Below are 22,860 nucleotides of genomic sequence, written 5' to 3'. Positions count from 1 at the left end.
CTCGAGGGGGATAGTAGATGGGAGTAAACTGGGTTAAATATATGGTAATGAAAGAATAACTGACTCTAAGTGTTGAACACACAATTTAATGTATAGATGATGTATTATAGAATTGTACACCTGAAACCTGTGTAATTTTACTAACCATTGTCACCCCAATAAATTTTAATTAAAAATAATAATCAAGTACTCAAACTCACAAGTTACTGAGTTAATATTGTTTCAATAACACCAAACCTATTTTTTTTATGTATATTGAAATATACTTAAAATGTTGTAGGCAGTAAAGCTGATCAAGCTTGCACAATTTCAGTGACAATTACAATTAATTCAGGCAGAACTTCAGTTTGCTTTTTCAGAGTCATTTTACCTCTTGGGCTAATTGCCCTCCTCCAACTGCAGTGGAGTTAAGACCATGAAGGCTTTGGAATTCACCTACTTTACTTTGTTATGAAGCCCACATAAAATAAACTACCTGTGGCTCATGAGTATAAGCTCTTGCCTTGGCTTATTTTATTACTATTGTGTTTTATGGGTCTGACTGTATGTATGTCTAATTTGACACCAAAGCATGAACAGAGATTAAGTTGTTTGAAATCTTTCAATCTCAAAGAATTAAGTATTCATGAGTAGGAAAGCTAACTCACCAACATTCTCTCCGGGGAGTTTTCATCAGGAATGACAGTAGTTTACTCAAGAAATTTATTAATCAGCAAACAAATATCTATTGAGTGTTTGGATGTTATTGGGATGCATGTCAGTACATGAAAACTGTCTTCAAGGAGCATAAAATCAAATTGATGAGATAATTAATGCTACTATATATGAAAAATCACTTAGCAACATAGTAATACAAAATAATAAAGTACATATTAATTACAACATGAAAGGTATTGCAGACATCACAGATGACCTGAGTACATTTATTTATTTATTCAAACTTGGGTAAATTTAATCTCCCTTATCTGATGGTTTTTTTATATCACATTCCTTAGAATAAGGTGGTTTGTGCCACATAAATAAGCTAGGGCAGTAAATCATACTAGCTAACATTTATTGAATAGTTCCTATGTGCTGGACATAGGTGTATTACCTAATTTGAGACCCCGAAATTCCATGAAATAGGTCCTATCATGTTTCCTTGAAAATAAAACCTAGCTGGACAGTCAGCTCTAATGCATCTTTTGGAGCAAATATTACTATAAGACCCGATCTTATTTTACTATAAGACCGGTTATAATATAATATAATATAATTATAATATAATATAATATATTGTGCTCTTATATTGATTTTTGCTTCAAAAGACACATTAAAGCTGATTGTCCAGCTAGGTCTTATTGTTGAAGAAACATGGTATAATCCCCATTTCACAGGTAAGAAAACTGAGGCCAGAATAACTTGCTAAAGACCACATAGCTGGTAGGTACCAGAGCTAGGATTTGAATCTAGGCAGTCCAGGCTTAGAGTTTGTGCCTGTACCACTAGGCCATCCTGCCTTTTCTAGTACACCTGAGGCTGAGGTGCGGCACACAAAGAATGTGGCCAGAGAGCGCTAGCTTCTCACTGCAAGTTTACTTGTACTGGTCTCCAATTAGTACACAGAAAGAGCTCATTTACGAAACGGGCTCTGAGTAGTTGTCTAATGGGTTTTGGGGGAGTGTTGTCCTCAGGAGGGCTGTTTCCACAGCCTGACGCATTGGGCAGTCAGGTCGGGCTGTTTATCGCGCTCCAGGACAGTACAGTCCAGAACACTAATCCTGCTGGAGAATAGCTCCTTACCGAAAAGTCAAACTGTATCAAGTGAGCCTGGCACTAGCTTTCAGAAGGCAACACTGGCAGCCCAGCAAGGAGGTCCTGGATATCCTGGTCTGTACACTTAAAGCACTGGAGGTAGGGTGAGGGGGGTGGGGGGGGCAATGGCGCTCATCTTTCATAGGCGAGCTAAAACAATGAGGACCTGTGTCTGCATTTTTTTCCTTAGTTCACAGGCTCTGAAAGAAACGTGGTCTCTGGTAAGGAACACAGAGATGTGATTCTCTTTGCCATGGCACTAGACTCTCGCCACAGGGGATCCTTTGCCCCAACTATACAGATTATCGCTGGAACTTCTTTGTGCCCCATTTTCTTCAGCTGCAAAATGAAGATGATAATGCCTTCTTTGTAGGGTTGTGAGGATTAAATGAGTTGATAAATATAATGTTCTTAGAAGAGGTCCTGGGCATTCGACACACATGAACTATCATCATTATTGTTCTGCTACTATGATATGTATTAGATTACGTAGTGGAAATAAAATGGGATTCAGAAAGGGTTCAGGGTCTGATTCTTCCCCTTTACTGCTTGTGGGAGCTCGAACAAGTCTATTATTCTCTCTGCTCAGTGCTCTCATATGAGATGAGGATAACACCAAACTCACCGGGTTGTTTAAAGGAATAACAAAATAATGTCTGTCAATTTCATTTGTAAACCTTCAAGTTTCATGGTTGTTATTACTGTGAATTGTCCAAACCTGATCTTTCTATTGAATTCTCTTTCTTATTAAACCAGTCGACACAGCTAAAAAAAAAAAAAAAAAAGCCTCTGGTCATCATAAACACTTCCTCCCAATTAGTGGCCTGTAAGATTTGACTTTTCTTGGTATCTGGTCCCTCCTTCCTATCCCACTGCACTTTCCTTAAATATAAGGCGTTAGAAGCCTCCTAACTGGCCTTCTGGCCTGCAGTCTCTGAGTCTCCTGGCAGAATGATGGTTCTAAGGCACAAATTCAATCTTCTCATCCCTCTTCTTAAAACTCCCTAGTGGTTTCTCATTGCCTTCAGCATAAAATTCCAATTTCGTAGCATGACAAGCAAGATCTCCCATGACATGGCTTTTTACACACTCTTTACGTACTTCCCCAGGGTCACTCTTGCCCTTTTGCCTTTATCGATGCCTGTGTCACACCAAATTAGATGTAGTTCCCGGAACATGTCCTTGTCTTTTTCTTGTGCTTTCTGGCCTTTTATTCCTCATTATCTTCCACCTGCCCTTCAAGATTATTTTAGCATCACCTGCTCTAAAGAAGCCTTGTCTGACATCGTCTTTCCCTAATATCTTCACTGAGTTGGACTCTCCCTCTGTGTTCCCATGAAACCCAGTGTTTGCCCTAATTGCATTGTATCATAACTACTGTTTTACGTGTCCCTCTTCCTTATAAGACAGGGGAACCCTTGAGGATTATAATCTTATTATGCTTGTTTTGCATTCCCAGTAGCTTGGAACAAAAACCAGCAATGTTTATTGAATGAAAGAATGAATATTATACTCAGTGAAAATCACATAATATTGTTGTCCTGCAAACAAGTGTCATCTCCAAGTTGCTAATCCTTTCCCATCTACATGAGGCTGACAAAAGAAACCATACTTGAGATGCATTATCAAATGCCTGATCTTAGGCATAAGACACAATCTCCTGCGTCTCATTTTTCTCATCTTGTAATATGGGGATAATAAGACTTTTTACTTTATAGGACTGTTGGAAAGAATAAATACAATATGCATATAAGGCTCTTAAAACAGTGCTTTGTATCCAGTAAATACCCAGTAAATGTGAATTACTACTCTCCTATTAACTCCAAAGGAGAAGTAAATTCATCCTATTCTTCATTCAGGAAAGTTGCTCTTGGAGGTGGTCAATGAAAGATTGGGTGGGAGAGGTGATCTGTAAGTTTTCTTCACTTCAGTGAAGTCGCTCATAAAAGAGTATATTGACTAAAATCCAAACAAAGCCAATATCAAGAAAAAGAATAGAATTCAAAGCCTTACAGAGTCCTGGCATAAGCCAAAGACAACAAAAATCTGTGGATCCCATTCTCTCTTTGTTGGATGTTTTTCTCTGCCCTGCAGCTCACAGTAACAATACAAGATTTTCAACTCCCACACACAATCTCTACTCTTTCTCTCTTTCTGCTGATGCCTCTTAGGAATGTTTTTGTCTTCTTAATTCTCAAAACCAGAAAAGATTAGCTGATCTATGAGACACCATGAGGTCAAATGAAAGGACGCACTGGTTGGACTTGCCCCTGTCAGTTCAGGTTCCGTGTCAGGCACTCGTCCAGAATTCTTCTGGCATTTCATCTACTGCGGCCACCTACAGAGCTGTGATCAACAGTCTTTCAAAGAATAAGTAAAATTAAGGGGGGAAATGGCAGTTCTTTACCTCCTAAGCAGGGTGTGAACTCTCATGAAGGTGAATCAGTAAAAGGGCACGACAGGGATTTAGAAAGAATATGGACTTTGGAAATGGACACCTGAGTTTCAATCCTTTCTCTGGTACCTGTTCTCTTGAACACATTTGCTTTCTCTGAACATCATTTTCTGTGTCTGTCGAATGGGCATAACGTCATCAATCTTTAAGGGTTCTTGTGAACAACATAATTTTTTAGCAATAATTTAGAGCTCTTCCTTTTTCTGTGTACGCGGGCAGTACCATGTGCCATCTTTCAGTAACATCTCTACTGTTGTCCTTGAACATGAAAAGTCTTGAAAGACAATGCTCTGGCTTCATATTTGTGAGCCATTGTTGAGAGCCTGTTTGTTTCTCTAAAGACAGCTGAGAGATACTGTTGATTGTAGAGATGTTTCTCCCTGCCTTCCCTCCTCACCTTCTTTCCTTACCTTCCTCCTTCCTCCTCTCTCCCTGCTCTGTCCTTTATTTCCTTCCTTCTTACTTCCTCCCTTCTCTACTTTTGTGCCTTCATGTACTTGTCAAATAAATCCTCTGGTCGAAGAAGCTCATCTTCTTGCATATTACTGACAGCATCATCTGTACCTATAGCAAACCACAGGTACTCTTTTTATATGTATGTAGGTCTACCATGTAACTGCATAGTCCAAATCTTTATTTCATCTCCCATTATTGGCCCCACATTCTTCGTTTTGGAGGCTGAGTATGATCTAATCCTTCTACGATATAATCCAAAGGCTGTTTTGATGTGGGACTCTGGGTTCAAAAGGACTACAACAGGATCTTAGCAGGCAAGACTCAGCCCCTCCATCCCTCTGCATAATGGTTAGGCTAGGCCATCTTATATAAAACCCACTTCTAAAATCCTAAGGTGGGGCCCTATGCACTGTTTTGGGGTAGAGAAATGAAAGAGTTCCAAATTTCATGTAGACTTTTAGTTTGGGAAGAACCTTGGAGAGATCCTAGTGCCAACAGACCTGTAAAATCACCCATCCTGTGCCTATCCTTGGATCATCTGAGCAATCTCAGACACACACGTTTGTGTGTAAGCTGATTAGAGGCAGAGATAGGAACAGGACTCACAGCCTCAAACTGCATCACCCTGTTCGTGGCCGTGGGAGACTCCATTATAGTCGACACACGGACCTTCCCACCCTGATATGGCTCACACCTTCTCTTACTTGACTAGCCAGTCCACTCCTATTTATCTTTCACATTTTGGTTCAAATGTCTGTTGCTCTGGAAAGCTGTCCCTGGAGAGCCAAGTCACCCCCTCAGTGTTTCTTCATGTTCCCAAACAAGTTCTTTTTGGGTCTGTCTTCTCAGTGAGACGGTCAACTCCCAAAGCCAGAAACTACTTGCTGTCTATCTCTGAATCGCCGTACCTAGTTGGGAGTCTGGCACCTAATAGCTGCTCAATGGCTATTTGTTGAGTGACTGATGAACAAACTGTGGAGTCCAGAACTCACTTGTGAAGGGAAACTTTTCGTAACCCCTCTTCCCCTGCCATTGCTGGTGAGGAATGGCCAGCCTACATTCATGTCACATACTCCCCTGTCTTTGCAGGGCTGCATGATTGACCTGCTGCTTTTCTTTCTAGGCAGTCTGGAAGGTTCTATGTTCCTTAATCTTGGAGTCCCCAAAGTTTAGAAGGAGAGAGATTTCATGGCCCTCACTCTAAGGTCTATGAGGAATTTTATTTGGTGAATAAGTATTGATCACAACGTACAAAATACTGCAAACCTGTGTAATTAGAACGAATGAGACCAGTCATTGGTGGGCAGTGCATGGCTAAGTGGAAGAGGAGACAAATTCTTCAAGTGCCTGCAATTTTATAATTGCACTTGCTTGGAAAGCTTATTAAAGCCTTGCAGGTGCAATGTTTCATCGCAGAGTAGTGAACCTTTGAAAGATATGCATAATAAACAGAGTTTGAAATATGTTTTTATTCCAGGCCATATGGTCCTGTCTGGAGCTTTCCTGGATCTTTGGGTCAGTTCACTGTTGAAAGATGGGCTTGCAAGGACCTACCTCTCGGAGCAGCTGTCAGAGCACTATCAGAACGAATCTGTTTTTGCATGATTATTTATTTTATGTGGCTCTCTGAAATGAACCCAGCCCTGCTCAGTAGCTGAAATGTGCTGAGCAAAGTCTCTTCCCTGAACAGCTTGTGGCCACATCACCAAGCAGTGTCCTTCCTTGTCCTTAAAAAGCAGACTGGTGAGACTTGTACAAGAGGCCAGGACAGGCAGTCTGGGTGAGGTGGACCCACCTGGGCTTGAACTTAGTGCCAGCAATATGAAAACTTACATGGTAGCATTTTAAAGAGGTGTCATCGTTCTTTCTTCTCAACTCTCTATTACTCACTTTCCTGTAACTCTCGACGCGGTGCAATTACCGTGGCTGCTATACAGAAGCACTGGAAGTGTTTTTGTGGTGTTCTTGCGGTGAGGATAATGCTAACGTTTGCTTCTTCTCCCTCTGTCATTAACAAAAGGTGTCATTGACTCCTCTGAGAATGGCTTTTTAAGGAGCATTTAATATAATTTATTCACCATTTGTTGTATATGCATAGGAATATCAGTAACTGACAAGAGACGTGATCTTGGAGTCAAGCAATCCCAGAAAAATATTCTAGCATACACAATGAGCCGTGAGGTGATCAGATTGAAAGAAGATATCTTTCTCTTTATTTGGACAAGGTGAATTTGGAGTGGAATTTTGTCATCTTGGTCAAGGTATCCTGCTTTCTTGAGAACTACCTTTTCTCTATTCTTATATTGCTAACGTTACGTTCAGTATTCTTTATGTATTTGTAGTCATTCATTCATTCATGTCAGCGATATTCATTAAACGCCTGTCCCTCAGCAGCCTCCGTGCTAATAAGCTTTGGGAATATAAGATCCATGTGCTCCCTGCCCTCGTGGAGCATAGAGTCTGGAGTACATGGCACACACGGAACCAATGTTTAATCCCATGTCTTACTCACATCGCCAAAAGGTAAGGGTGTTGTTTAGTGAACGTGCATCGCAGGCAACCATGTGGGGTCTTTCCTCTTCCATTTGCCTACTTGACCTTGAGGGTAGGGTCTTCGTCAGGTTTTTTCCTCCCTGCATGAGATTCAATCTGCCTAAAACAATAACTCGTGTATCGTAGATACTCAATAAAGTATTTTGTGGATAAGAGAAATGAAAGAAGCTGAGAAGGAAATATTTGCATTGGTCCATGTATTCAAGATACGATTTGACAAATTACCGTTCTCAAGCCTTAAATCAGTTTTAGAGCAAAACTGTGTATTTTTCCTTTGCCCTCACATGCAGTTAGGCCATTTTTTATTCACCCGTGGTGCCTATTTTTTCACTTCTAGAACCATAGATCCTAGAACATAGCCTTTCACCTGCGTATAGAAGTACATGACTCTGATATTGCCATCTGGGTCAGAAGCTACTTTATTTGAGGACTATTCTTAGGTGGCTGTAGTTACTAGAGATAGGTTATTTTAGATACGAGTAGATCAATATTCGTATGGCCTAAAAAACCATAGCTATTCCAAAGTGTGTGCCTCAAGCCTAGGGATAAGGTCATAGAATAGAATCTCCTCTGGGTGTCTACTGTGGTACCTAAGGGACTTCTGGGTCGAGGAGCCACCATTCAAGCTTAGTGCCGTGTCCGAGAGCGTGGAGTGATATTGACCAATAGTACTGAGAGCTTCCAGAGTCCTCAAGAAGGGGGAAGCGCTTAAGAGAACTAGCCTAGAAATCCAGTGAAGCAGCAAATAAAGGGCTCTTTGAGATATATCAAAAATCAGAGGTATAGTTTGGTAGCAGCAGGTGAGACCGTAGTGGAGCTTTTGGGAAATGTCAGACAGTGGAAGGCCAGTGGAAAGTGACAGGGGTCCACAAATCTGAATGGGTGGAGAGTTGGAATCGCCAGGTCGGGACTGGAAGCAGAGGCTGGATGACTCCTGTGGGGAAGGGACAGCCAGCACAGCCATGCAGTCACATGGATTCCAGGGCTGGGTGGGGACTTGGAGTCAATGTCCATTGACGTCTTAGTTGTCCATCTAATACCTAGATGGGAATCAAGAAAGGAATTTCAAAAAGAGTAAGAAGCCCAGCGTTACCTGGAGAACGGCAGGTGGAGCTCAGGAAGGAAAAGATGCAGGAAAGCTAGGCAGAGGCCTGATTACGAGGTTATGTAAGGATTTGAAATTTTGCGCTAAGTGAAACAGGGAACCATTGAGTGGGAGAGTTAAACAGGGGAATAAGGTAAGCTCATTGTTTTTTTCAAAGATTGACACTTTCTGGCTCCATTGTGTGCAAGAGTTGTGGCAGGGAGACCAATAAGAAAGCTGTTGTGTTAGTTTAGAGGGGGAGTGGCAGAGCCAGCTACAGAGCGGCAGTGAAAGAATATGGAAAAATTAGAGGTGTAGTGTGGGAGCAGCATGACTTGTAGGTCTTTTTTTGTGAAGAATTGGATGGATGGTGCCATTTATTGGGATTAGAAAAGCTAGAGTGGGGTCAGTTTTGAGGAATGGGTTGAAGATCAAGAGTTCTATTTTATACATTAAATTTTATTTTATAATTTTGAAATAAATGTTTAAATGTTAAATTTAATTTTTAAAATTTCACACTTAAAGGTCATGTTAAAATATTTAAGTAAAATCTGCCATTTCAAACCACTTTCAAGTGTACAATTCAGTGGCACTAAGTACACTCACCTGTGCCACCATCACCTCCATCCATGTCCAGAACATTTTTATTTTTCCAAGGTGAAACTTTGTGCCCATTAAACAATAACCGCCTATTGCCTCCTGCCCTCCATTCCTGGTAATTACTATTCTGTTTTCTGTTTCTGTGGATTAGCCATTCGAGGTACCCCAAATAAGTGGAATCATATAATATGTGTCTTCTCTGTTTGACTATTTCACTTGCCATGTCTTCAAAGTTCATCCATATTTTAGATTTATCAAATTTTTATTCTTTTTAAATACTGAATAATATTTCGTTGTAGGTATATACCACCTTTTGTTTTTCCATTCATCTAACAATGGACATGTGGGTTGTTGATATCTTTGGTCTATTGTGAATAATACTGCATTGCGTACAAATATACGTGTTAAATTTTAAATTTCATTTAGACCCAAAAAGGAGAAGTCAGAAGATAGGCAATTAATCATAGATTTTGTAGGTTAGGAAGATGCCAGAACTGAAGATATAAATTGTGGAGTCACCATAACAGTATTTGTCCAGATGACCCAGATATTGCCACAGATGAGCCATTGCTCACGGAGATATCCACACTAAAAAGATGAAGAAGGTAAAGTAAAACTTTATTATTAGTTGGGTCTTTGGTCCTCAGTTGTCTTCAGAAGTCTAGTGAGCTGCTTTTATTTTTGTTATTTTTTGCCTAGGTTCGAGGCAGGCTAGAATTAGCCTAAAGCCCAAAGTTGAAACAGGCTGAAAAGGCCACAGTTTCCCCTGAATTCATCTTCGGAGCTCTGAACTATCTTTTTTATAGGATGAAAAGCCACATCACTAGACTGTGTCCTAGGACATGGAAGGAGAGCGATAGAGAACAGGAGAGAGTGCACACACCACCCCCCGGCCCAGCCCCACCAAGCCTGCTTCAGCCCTGGCTCTAAGCAAGACAAGAAGCTCTGGGCTTATTGTCAAAGGGAAAGAGAGACTTTGAACCAAGTATGAGCATGGCTGAAGTGTGCTCCAAGGCGAGAGAATCCGTGCCATCTCACCACTGACTTCAAGAGTGCATGCATGACATGAGATCCTTACCCTTACAGGCTATAACTTCATAATCTGATCCCTTCTAAAACTATCTCCCCAGGGGAAAAACAAAACAAAACAGAACAAAACAAAACTTAGTGAAATTATTGTCCTCTAAATTGGGTGCTACTCTTTCATACTGGGGCCAAGTTTATTGGTTTTGACCCTGATATTTTCCAGAGGAGATGGGGGGAGGGATTATAGAAAGGGTGTCGAAGTCTTCAGAATTTTCCCTGCACTACGATTCCCAGATATTGCCCCTAGGGGATTGATGTTACAGATGCCTCCACCCACTTTACACTCTGCATATGGTCTGGCTTTGTGCTTCCCATGGTGGCTTTGATCCTTGTGTATCATGCACTGTCCTAGATTTGCAATCTCTCTAGAATTTCAATCTTTCCATGTTATTCTAAGTAGCATGAACTTTGGAGTCAGACAGCCATAGGATTCATTTCCAAAGTCTCCTCTTTTAGTGAATGACTGTGATCAAATTACAGCCACAGAAAGTGTCACCTATGCTGGTATTAGGTCAATGACATAGGACATTTTTGACCTTCCTTTTTCATATCTCTTCCCAGTTTATCTTGAAATGATGGAATACCATAAATCTTTCACAAAAGTCTTGTTTTCTTATTCTGTAAATTCTGTTCAACAACCATGATTTCAATTACCATTTCTACATGATGACTTCAAAATTCACATTTCCATTTTAGACTCTAGTTTGAGCACTTGATTTATTTATTCAACTACCAGTTTAGCACTTCATATAGAGGTCAAAAATGGCACCTAAAAGTCATCATAGCTAATGTTTGATTTATTGTCTTCCCTGCCTCTCCTCCAAAACTTGTCAATGTCCAATATTTCTACCTCAAAGACTGATAATATTATCCATTAGATTGTGCTAACTTTGCTACCTTATCTCCTTTACCACTGACCTCCAGTGAATGGTTCAGTCCTGTTGATTTTATCTGAGTATCTGTTGAATCCATTTGATTCTCTATCTTCACTTGCACCACCCGAGACCAAGCTCTTGTCATCTCCCTCATGATTTACTGCAGTCACTCCTACATGTCCTCTTGGATTTCATTCTTGCTACACTCAAATCTATTCTCCACAGAGGTCACAGTAATCTTCTAAAAATGCAAATTAGCTCAAGTCACTCTCATGCTTAAACTCCTTCAGTGACTTTTCACTGCTGTTGGGATAAAGATCAAAATCCATACAATTTTTATAAGGACCTACATGTCTCAGCCCCTGCCTTGAGGCTCTCTCCCCACACTTATTTTTTTCCTCCAGCTTTTTCGAGGTATAATTGACACATAACATTGTGTAAGTCTAAGATGTACAATGTGTTGATTTGATAGGCTTACATATACTATTACGAAATAATCCCCACCATGGCCTTTGCTAACACCTTCCATCACCTCCCATAATTACCATTTTTTTTTTATGGTGAGAGCATTTAGGATCTAGTCTCTTAGTAACTCTCACATTTATAATTACATAATCGTTAACTATAATCACCGTACATAAATCCCTAAAACATATCCATCTTATAACTGAAAGTTTGTACCCTTGGAGTAGTATCACCCCATACCCTCCCACCCTCCCACCTTTGGTACTCACCATCCTACTCTCTATTTCTACAAGTTCCTGAGAATTCTTTCTGATCCATTGAACTATCGTCTGTAAGTTCCCTACATGTGCTGTGATCTTTCCCATGTCTGATCTTCCACACATGCTCTTCTTGGAATCCTCTTGTTCCTCATCTAGTGAAACAAACATCTGTGCTATTTTCTGGCTATCTAGTACTTGTTGAATATACCTGCTGCATTTGAGGAATGCCCAGACTTAAGAGTTTTGCCTATGTAAGGTAAAGTATGACATTCCCTAGGTCTCTTTGGAGCAAGAGGACAAACACATGATCAAGTGTCTACCGGTCTGACTTATCCATGCGAGAATTTGGTTGGAAAGTGAACAGCTTGAAGAATGCAGAACCTACTGTGCTGGGGAGGATAGCGGCCGAGGCATCCAGCTTTTGAGAATCGCAGTGGTTGTGATGTTTAGTTTCCGGTACAGAAGTAGCCGAGATGGTGGTGGCTTCTGTGGCGGCAGGAGAGTTGGGTTTGGGCAGCAACATGAACCGTAGGACTTAGTGCACCTAGCAGTTACAGCAGTTTCTTCCACCACAAGTTTCGTGATGTGCTTTTGTGCAAGGTTCCTGAAAGCTTCGTTGGAGCCTGGTTCTCCAGGTTGATCCCTTTTCTGCTTCATCAGCCAAGGTCAATTTCTGTTCCTTACAGCTGAAAAAGAACCCTGGCTGATAGCAGCAGAGAATTGCAATTAATCCATGAGCTCTCAGCTCTATGCACTCCAAGAAACTGCTCCATTCTCCCCATTCTCCCACCCTTGCTAAGATCGATCTTCCACTGTAGCCTGTTGTCAAGACTCAGTGTAGTGTCGTGGCATGGCATGCAGCCTCTGTTGTTAACCTGTCTGGGTTCCAACCTCGACTCTCCTGCCTCAATACATGAATTTTGCAGAGGTTACCTAACCTCTCTGTGCATCAATTCCGTATCTGTAAAATGGAGACGAGGCTAATATCCATCTAACCCATAGGTTTACTGTAAAAGATACAAATGAATTAATGCATACATGAACCCCTTAAAGTGGTACCTACATGAACAATAAATGTTAGCAAGTATGCTGTTCTTTCTCACAGTCCTCACTTCTTTCCTTTCGTAATACCTTATACAGATCGTCATTAAATACTCTCCGCGTGGTAATTTGCTTAAGATATGTCTTCCACATAGGCTATTAAGCTCTATAAAAAGAGGGGCTATTTCTTTTTCCCATCACTGTATTCCCTGCTCCTGACACAATATGTATTTATTTGGTAGACATAGGGTGGGGGTTGTGTAGGATCCTAGAAACCTTGAGTAATGCCATCCCCACCTCTGACCGCACTGAGACAGGGGAGTGTCAGCAGCACTGGCTTCCTGGCGGCCTCACCCAAAGTTCCTTTCCTTTAGTGATTTATTTCTCATGACCCACAACTGACCCATTCCCACAGAGCACAAACCCTGTCCCAGATGCCGCACTTTCTGTCGGTGCCCTGATTTCTCTAGTTCTCAGCACTGAGGATTTTATGCTGACTCTACACCCTCTGGAAGCTGTTGGAAGCCAGAGGGGAGGAGGAGATAAAGCAGGGTTTAATCACTGCCCTCCCAGACTCTGAGAAAAATAACAACAATCATAAAACAACGGCAGTCACAAGGGGTGTATGTTGAGTGTTTACTATAAACTAGGCATTGTTCATTAAGCTTTATCAGTAGTAATTTATGTAATACCCATCACAATTCTCAGCAGAAGACACTAAGACCTCCATTTTACAGAAGGGGAAAGTAAGTCCCAGAGGAAAGTAAAGGAAGGGAGGGAGAGAGGGAGGGAGAGAGGGAGGGAGGGAGGGAGGGAAGGAAGAAAAAGGAAAGAAGTTTGTGTGGTGGAAGAGAACTTCACTTGCTGAGGACTTTGGTTCCCATAAGAAATTTTTTTCCTGCAGCAGAAGTACTGTAAAAGTAATATTAATGGAGAAATTATAGAAGATGACACTGAATATGTACTATCCTCAGATCAGCTGTATAATTTAGATATTTTTTACATGATCCCTTTCAACTGCTTGCTATTTGCAGCTTCTTTCCCCCAAAGTCTAATGTAACTAGTAGGAACAATACAGATAATTAAGAAATCTGTACAATTATTTCTGGTTAATTGGCATTTTCCTATAAAATATTTAAAAATCAGCCCTCGGGTTTCAAAGACAGTCTTTTCAGAGAGTCATAGTTTTCGCTCTTAGGAGTTCCCATGTGCAAGGTGGGGCCTTCTGCCTTGGGATTATTTGGGCATTTTCACAGACGCTGTCCAGCCACTGATGTTCACCTGGAGATGGGGAGGAGCTTATTGTGCATTTTCTATGTTTAGATCTTCCTGATGTTTTATTTTATTTTTCTCCAAAGAAAGGGGGAAACAGCCGGTGTGCCAGTTCTTTTGCAAGAACTATTATTCAGCTAAAGCTTTCCTCCAGCTCTTGTACATTTTAACCAATTTCAGAGAGACACATTTTTAAAGTTAGTGTGGGGGGCAATTGCCAGGAAATCTGCTTCCAACTGTGCCCCGGGAAGGCTTTTCTCTCTTCAGCTTTGACAGACCTTGAAAGAGATTCTCACAAGCCCTCATCAAAATCAGGTGGGTGGTTTGGGACTCAGAATCTAGTTGGCAACCACTCTGAAAGAGTGTGGGGCATTTGTTTCCTGTGGCTGCCTTCACAAATTACCATAAACTCTGTGGTTTAAAACAACAGAAATGTAATTTCTCCGAGTTCTGGAAGTCAGAATTCTGAAACCAAAGTGTCAGTAGGATTGGTTCCTTCTGCAGACTGAGGGGGAATCTATTCCTTGCCTCTCTCCTAGCTTCTGGTGGCTGCCTTGGTGTTCCTTGGCCTGTAAACATTCCTCCAATTTCTGCCTCTATCTTCACATCACTTTCTTCCCTGTATGTCTTTTCCCCTTCTCGTTTCTTATAAGGACGCTTGTCATTGAATTTAGGACTCCCCGTTACTTAGGAGGATCTTATCTTGAGATCCTTGACTTAATTATATTTGCAAAGGCCCTTTTTCCAAATAAGGTCATATTCACAGGTTTGGGATGAACAAATCTTTTGTGTGATTTACCAATCAAGCCATTACACATGGTGAATTCAGAGGATTTCTCTTGCTTCACTGGCATAAGTCTCGACTTTGACTAAGCGGTGGGATGAGAAGGCATTTTGACACTCCTGAGCATTCAGAATCTCTACCTCTGTCTCTCTGTAACCATCATTTCTGAAAGTTTGGGGTGACCTGGCTGGCACATAGCTGTGTCTCTGCACAGAGCTCCTCTGGCTTTGACTCTCAGGGAGAGGGGCAAAGGGAGACTCTCCAACATTGATAAGCCTGGACAGGTATACCTCTGGGGTTGGAAGCTGTTCAAAAAATTGTAGTGGACTGTGGGGACAGAGCCCCAGAAAGCAGTTTCCAGGCTCTTGGCCTCACATAGAAAGGTGCTGGCTCAGGTAGTAAATGTCCATCAACTGTGATTGGATGGCCATCAGCTGTGGCTAGTTGGCGGTCAGCTGTAACCAGTGAGCCATTGGGCACTAATATAACTGCTGTGGCTACACTAGCTGAAAAATGGGGGCTAGCAAGAAGATGGTGGCTGAGCTAGCAAGAGTGGATTGCAGCTAGCATGGCGGAGTGCAGGTCACAGATTGCAGAGAAGTGGACAGCAGGTTGCAGATAGTGTGGCTCCTGCTTCCTGTTCCTCCAACCCAGCAGCCAGCGAGAATATAGTGGTATGACTCCCCTACCTATGGCTGCGTGGGTGTTCCTTTTTGGCCTCACCATGTCCTACGTTCTTATGTGGGGAGCGGGAGCTGTGACCCCGCTGGATGCCCCGCATGACATGGACTATCATAGCTTATTCTAGGCTTACGATTCTCAACCTAGATTAAGTATAAACATCATTCAGGGGGGTTTTGCTAGGGCTGCTATACTAAAGTGCCACAGACTAGGTGGCTTAAACAGCTGAAATGTATTTTCTCCTAGTTTTGGAATCTGGAAGCCCAAGATCAAGGTAGCGGGTTTGATGTCTTCTGAGGTCTCTCTTTTTGGCTTCCGGAGAACTGTCTTCTTGTTTTGTCCTCACTGGTCTTTCCCCTGCACTCATGCACCCTTGGTGAGTCTCTCTCTTTTCTATAAGGACACCAGTCACATTGGATTAGGCCCTCATTTTCATTTAATCACCTCTTTACAGACTTTATGTCCAAATAAATCATATGCTGAGGTACTAGAGTTTGGGGCCTCAAAATATGAATTTAACCCATGCATGACACAATCCGAACGATTCTCCCATCCAAGTAGTAACCAGACCAAACCCTGCTTAGCTTCTGAGATCAGGCGCGTTCAGGGTGGTATGGCGGTAGACTAAAGGCTTCTGATTGCAGTAAGTCTGGGGTGGGGCCGATGAACTGCTAAAGTTGTGCTCCAGGTCTTGGCAAGCGGTTCAGGTGGTCAGAGTCAACACTTCGAGATGTTTTGACATGGCTTTGACTCCATGTCTTTACATCATCCTAAGCCATCCATACACCATATTTTCAACAATTAATTAATGCAAATAGAAGATACTCCGTGGCCTTTTGCAGTCAGTCCCCACGACCTCTCCCAAACTGATGTGCCTTTGTCTCAGATCTGTTTCCATTCTATTTCGATGATGTGGAATCTGTGATTGCTTTGCGTCCTGTCCCTTGGGCTTGTTCTCATACTGACTTAGCCACATACTACGGAAGGATTTTGACTCACACTCACTCTACTAGTTGTTTCCACAGCTGGGAGAGTGTTTGCTGCTCAGGAACAAATCCCCAGATGCACCCACTCAACTAACATCACGCAGGTTTGGGAGCTTGCACACTTGAAACCCAGTGCTTTAGGGAGTCTCAGGACTGCTTCTCAGGAAGCAGAGAGGCAGGACGACAGGCCATGACTTAGAGATGTCACATGTCACTCTAGAAAAGAATGCCACTCGAGAAAAGAAAGGAGTCTGCCAACTAATTTAAAGAGCCCTGTCTTCAGATTTCTATACTTGTAGTCTGCTTATACCTGTCCCTTCCTCCTTAAACTCACCTTTCTCAGACAGATGTTGTACTTGTGACTCCTTCTCCCCTTTTACACAGTCTGACATTTTCATTTGAAGCTCATTTCTACTTTATCAAAATGTTTGGGCTGGGGGGATAGGGCTCATCAAAGTGTATTCTTACCCTGGATTCTCCATTCTCCAGAGGGGTAGCCAGAGAGGAAAGCAACAGAAACCCATCATGGGCCAAATATTGTTCTGGGGTCCATGCTATTGCATCGAATCCTTACAACAGCCCTGGGAGTAGGTATAAGTGTCTTCACGGTGCTCATGAGAAATGCGAGTCCCCTCTCAGCTATGTAACTACTGCCCTGGGGTTCAAATCCAAGCCTGTAGTCAGTCTTCTTCCAACTCTGCCTCGTCACTTCTTTTTTTTTTTTTTTTTTTTTATTAATTTTATTGGGGTGACAATTGTTAGTAAATTTACATAGATTTCAGGTGTACCCTCGTCACTTCTTATAGGTTCCTGAAACTGGAAGATATTTTATTTGTCTCTAAACATGGTTATTTTATAGTCTGACAATTCTAATAACTGAGATCTTTGTGGGTTTGTTTTTTATTGTCTATTGATTCTGGTGATTTTTGTTTGTTTGTTTTAGTTATCATTTTTCCATATATGTCTTGTTATATCTCATTAAATTCTGATCGTTATACTTAAAATATTTGAAGTAATAATTGGAGGTTTAGAATATAGGTATCTCCCTTCAGAAAGAATTGGAATGTGTATCTTTCAGGCATGTGGAGTGTTTCCAATCTGGGATCACCTCAGTCCAAAATCTAGACTTGACGGTTTCTGAAACACCAAGTAATTCAAAACTTTGAATGACTGGTTTGCTTCTGGCTCACCCTATCCCATGATTACATCTTTGGTTCTCTTAGATTTCTGTGTGTGGGGTCTCATACTAGATTTCCCACCTGGTTTGGCTCTGTACCTTGACACCTATCCTTACCCCAGAAAACAGAAGTAGGTTCGGATTTCCTAAGATTGGGAAAATTTCTTCAGGCAAAGATAACTGCTATGTCTACCAATCTCAGTGTCCACTTGTTGCTTTGGCCAGGTATCTCCCTAATAAATTGTCTGCTTTCCATCGTTTTTGTCTGCTTTTCCATCGTTATTTTACCTAGCACATTTACTTGTTTTCATTAGGAGGGTTTTCTCAAATAATGAAGCCTGCCGTTACCTGAACACAGACATGTAGAGGCTGTATTTTTTTCTTCTTCCTCATTCCTGGAGCTTTATCTCTCTCATTTCTCTTCTGTGAGGTCTGCTGCCTTTTGAACTTCTCCACTGGTTCCTGTCATGGCAGCTTAGGTCTGTGGCTTAGTGGTTTGTTTGGTCTGCTGATAGCTGTGCCACATTGGTGGATGTCTCATATAAGTCCCAGGCTATCTTGAAAACAAGGCTATCTCTGTTTGTAACCTGGGGGATATAAATCCGATTGAGGCGCCATGCCCACTTTCTAGCCTTTTGTAATTTGACAAACACAAGCATAATCATGACACTTTCTAAGCCAGTGACCCGGGGAGATTCTGCCCAGTAGTATGAAACAGTGAGCTTCTAAAATAGGTGTGTGTGTGTGTGTGTGTAGTAAAGAATTTGGTTTTGCCAAAGAGTACATTGGCCTTTGCTCTCAGCTTCTGGGAAGAAATCTATGTCATATCTGACAGAATGTCCTTGTTAGGGTGGGTGCTGGTCTTGCCAGACAGACCAATCATGTGATTGAGGGTGGGGGCTTTGGGTCACACAGTGTCACTTGACCTGGAGACTGAGTTTGTCCATGTGGTCATTCAGTCAATTAATCAAAGTCAGTTAATTCAGTCAATTAATTCAGCCAATGTAATGAAACTCCAATGAAAGCTCTGGACATGGAAACTCAGGTGAGCTTCCCTGGGTAGCAATACTCAGTGTACTGTCACATGTCCATACCAGGAGGGTAACTTGTTCTGATCCTAGGGGAGAGGACAATGGAAGCTTCATGTTCAGAACCCATCAGACTCTGCCCAGTGTGTTTCTTCCTCTGGCTGATGTTAATCTGTATCCACATCTGGAATAAACCATAACTGTGGGAATAACTGGTTTCAGTGAATTCTGTGGGTTTTTATAGCAAATTATCGAAACTGAAGGTGATTTGGGGAACCCCTTAAAGTTGCAGTTGGTGTCAGTCTAGTGGAAGACTATGCCCTCAACCTTTTCAATTTGGCTAGCACTGGGCAGTAAATATATGTGTGTACATGTGTGTGTGTGTCTGTGTATGTGATTGTGTAATACAACTCTCTGCATGGGGGTTCTTATAATTACAATAGGCATTAGCAAGGCTTAAATACTTTTCCTTTGCGTCTATATATTCAACATGCTCATTGCAAGACCCTTCCCACTGGCCTTTTAGTCCAAAACCAACTGACTCTATGATGGGCGTCATTTTGATCCTAGTGTGCTTTGTGCCTTTCCACAGTTCTTCCAGTCTGTCTATGTTTCCTTTGTCTCCACCTCCGGTTAAAGAAAGAAAGTGAACCCACAGAAATTATTTTTTCCCTACTTAGAGTGGGGACCTCATAAATCATGGTGACAAGAAATGTGATGGCAGTCTCTTTCTGCTCTTGAAGAGATTGGAAGAAGAGAGGCGTGCAGGTTTCAGCAGGGTTTTGTAATTTTTCCCAGTGGTAGCACAGTGTGAAGGACTCGAGCCGACTAGCTGCTCGGCCTAACTAGGTAATTCTCTCCTTGAGTGTTCCTGCAATGAAAACGCAGAGACACCCACCAGTGTCACTCGGGCAGTGTAGTGCCTGCCGTGGGACCCGTGGCAGTGAACAATGAAGTTGTCAGGATTTCCTTTTCGTCCCTTTCCACGCAGTCAGGGCATCGTTTTCATCCCCTGATTCAGCACATGGATCCAGTCCTTCTGTGTGTGACCCATGAGACTGTGCATGTTTTCAGAAACTGTCTGGCTCTATACCCGGTGCCTGGCTGGGTGGCAGTAGTTCTGGGAAGGAGAAAGAAAATACACAGATACTCACATGTCCCCACATTGAATTACAAAGCCGTCAGAGGACGTGGTTGTTTTCTGCCCTGATATTTGGCGTGGTTGTTTTCGTTCGTGGAGATATACCATCCAGAACTTAAGTTAGTTTTTAAAAAAGAATTATTTGCAAAAACAAACTGGTATTTTGTAGATTGTGGTTGACAGAGGAGGAGACACACATGCAAGGCAGACAAGTAAGGGAAAGAGGAATGTCTAGTAAGTGTTTTGATTCCTGAAAAACCTGATGTGGTTGTCTGTTATATTTCATTTTCCAACAATACTTCATTTAAAAAGAGCCAATCCAGCTTGCCTTAATTCCTGCCCTGAGGCCATTCATAACCTTTTGTCTACAGAATAGCTACAGTAAAAAAATAATAATAATAATAAAAAAATAAAAAAAAAATCCACGGTGATTTGGAAACCAACACGTGTAGTAGTATATGGGTGTAGTGCTTCTAAGAGCCCGAAAATGTACAGATTTACACCAAAGGAAAACTTAGGGCAGGTTTTGCTTTGCTGAAGCCAGAAGAGTCACACTTTGGTTGAAAGCAATACCCAGCACAATTAAAATTTGATTTGTTATATGAATGTTCATTTTGCCCCAACTTATTTTAGAGTATGTCTATCTTATAAAGTAAAGCTGCCTTTTAAATTTGGTTTTTGCCTTGAGAAATGGATATGAGTGTATCCTACAGATAGGGCTTACTTAGTCTTGTTGTAAAAAAGGAAATGCTCAATGTGTGGATATACACAGCCGCAGAGTTTTGCCAAACTTAAAATACTAGTAAAAAAACGATCTTAATTCCCTGACTAAAGTGATAGAAAGCAGTGTAAAACTGTTTAGAGAATTCTCCATGCTTTGGCACCTTAATATGGATGGACTTTGTGGCATCCACAAATAAAATTACGTAGAATATTGAGTTTGTGCGTATGTGCCTTTGGGGGGCAGATGGTCAGTTGCCTTGGCTCTTAGAGGTCCGTTGGGGGGCAGATGGTCCGTTGCCTTGGCTCTTAGGCAGCATCGGAGTGGAGCTGCAGGGTGAGGGGGCTGCCATAGCATTGTTATGCTGACTCAGTCTAAGTTTGAGCCCAGCCATCTCTGTGTACTGACCCTTTTCATTCTGGAGGTTCTATCTCTAGAATTACACAACATGTCTCAATTCGGTCAGGGGAACAGGAGGGAAGCGCTGGGGCTTCCTTAGCCATGTTATTGTCACCTGTTTACCACTAGGCTTTCTAGATTATCCAGAAGTTGTACTTAGAAGCTGGGCCGTGTCTTTACTGAATATGATTCTAGGCACTAGGAGAATGTGTGTGTGTGTGTGTCTGAAAAGCAACAGATATTGAAAAGATGTGTATTGAGTAAATGAGTGAATAAATAAAACTGATGTCAAAATGAACTAACCAAGTAATTACAATAATATGTCATTTAATGTCTTCAATGAAGCCCCTGCTTGATTAAAAGAGAAAATTGGGAAAGGGGATTGAGAGTTCTTTTTCCCTGTTCCCACTGGGATCCCCTGAGGAGAAAGATACCCACACTGGTCATCAATGATTTTTGTCGGTGCTTTCATAAAACCTTCCCAGAAACGGTAATGTTTCCTTTCCTTTTTTTCTTTTTTAAAATTTCAGCTATCCGGCTTGATAAAATCAATCTTAAAATATATTGTGTATGGTCTCTTCTGGATAACTTTGAGTGGAACCAGGGGTACAGTATACGGTTTGGTCTCTTCCACGTTGATTTTGACAATCCGGCGAGACCCCGAGTCCCTTACATGTCAGCCAAAGAATATGCGAAGATCATCAGAAACAATGGCCTGGAAGGACATCTGTAAGAAGGATGGCTGGACAACATCACTGGGAGACGAGGCCTCTGCTTTTGGAAAGGAAATCTGCTTTGGTGATCCCCAGACAATTTGAAGTTGCCTTTGTAATCTACAGGTCCTGCCTTGTGAGCCGTGATTGTCAAGTATGAATAGGTAATGCATGAGGATGGATTTAATGATGGCTTTTACTGTATTTGCATTTGGATCAATGAGGCTTTTTTTAAAAAAAGAACAGTAAACCACTGAAATTAATTTTTATACTAAGAAATCAAATAGACTTAGAAACTTCAATTTAAATCCTTAAAATTTTTCTAGAAAAAATAATGCAAAATTTATAAACAGTATGTTCATGATTTGCATCTTTAACAGCAGACCACTTATAAGAAGACATGTTTAAGAGCTTATGTTTTTTATTATTTTTTTATTTTTTCTGGTTACATAAGCTATGGTTTGCTATTAGATCCATTGTCATGTAATCCATAATTTTTCTACTATTTAATCTAACGTAAAAACATCAAAATTAAATGTTAGTCACATTATGTAGTTATGCATTCCATTCACCAAAGGGGTTAATAGATAACCTATTTAATAAAATGGATTTGTTAATGAATTTGGCACATATTTTATCTATGCATGAGCAAGTACGTCTTTTTCTTGCCTGATGAACTTTCAAAAAATAATAAATGAATACAACAAATTAGACTGTAAATGGCAGAAACAGTATTTGACTGTTGATGTTTATGAGAAACTGGATTCCTACTCCACAGTGCCATCAATTGAAAAGCAAAATAATAAGCAAGGGCATGGTCTCTACTTTGAGGTATTTTAAAAAATGTAAGATGCAAAAAGAACATTGATGACACACATGAAATGCACACATCAATTGATTGTCCCCCAGGAGTGTAAGCAAAGGGGGGGGGCGGGGCTTCATTACACTGGTCGCTGAAATGTCTTGAGATGCATATAGGGTTGAGTGGAGTTGGACATTTTACTGAGCTTCCTTAGTAATAGACGTAGGGCTCTCTCTGGACTTCATATCTCCACTCCAGCAAACCTCTCATGTGGTATAGGGACCCTCACATTCATATTTAAGTAGTATTTACTAAATACTCGTTTGTGTATCAGGCTTGAAGCTAAGAGGTACGTATTATCACCCTCCTTTTTCAGACTGAGAAATTAAGGTCACCCTGATGGACATCTTCCTGAAGTCACATTAGTTCATGTTTCCTGGACCCAACACTTCTTTGGCATCAGCTCTGTTTTCTGTCCAGCGCACCC

The 22,860-nt window shown here is 41.4% G+C and overlaps 1 protein-coding gene across 2 annotated transcripts in view; it reads left to right on the top strand.

The window, feature by feature from the left end:
* The window catches only part of LOC308497260 (cytosolic beta-glucosidase), a gene marked incomplete at both ends in the record, with an annotated part of 100,800 nt that extends 79,209 nt beyond the window's left edge, over positions 1 to 21,591 (top strand). For both annotated transcript variants that reach the window (XM_081047732.1, XM_081047731.1), the window contains one exon: positions 21,389 to 21,591. In XM_081047732.1, coding sequence (XP_080903858.1) covers positions 21,389 to 21,591 — 203 coding nt within the window. The remainder of the gene's footprint in view (positions 1 to 21,388) is intronic.
* Positions 21,592 to 22,860: the final 1,269 nt, after the last annotated feature.

This window comes from Rhinolophus hipposideros (assembly GCF_964194185.1).
Source record: "Rhinolophus hipposideros genome assembly, chromosome: 1".
Classification (NCBI taxonomy): Eukaryota; Metazoa; Chordata; class Mammalia; order Chiroptera; family Rhinolophidae; genus Rhinolophus; species Rhinolophus hipposideros.
Note: the sequence above shows the minus strand (reverse complement) of the source record. Positions and strands in the feature narration are given on the sequence as shown.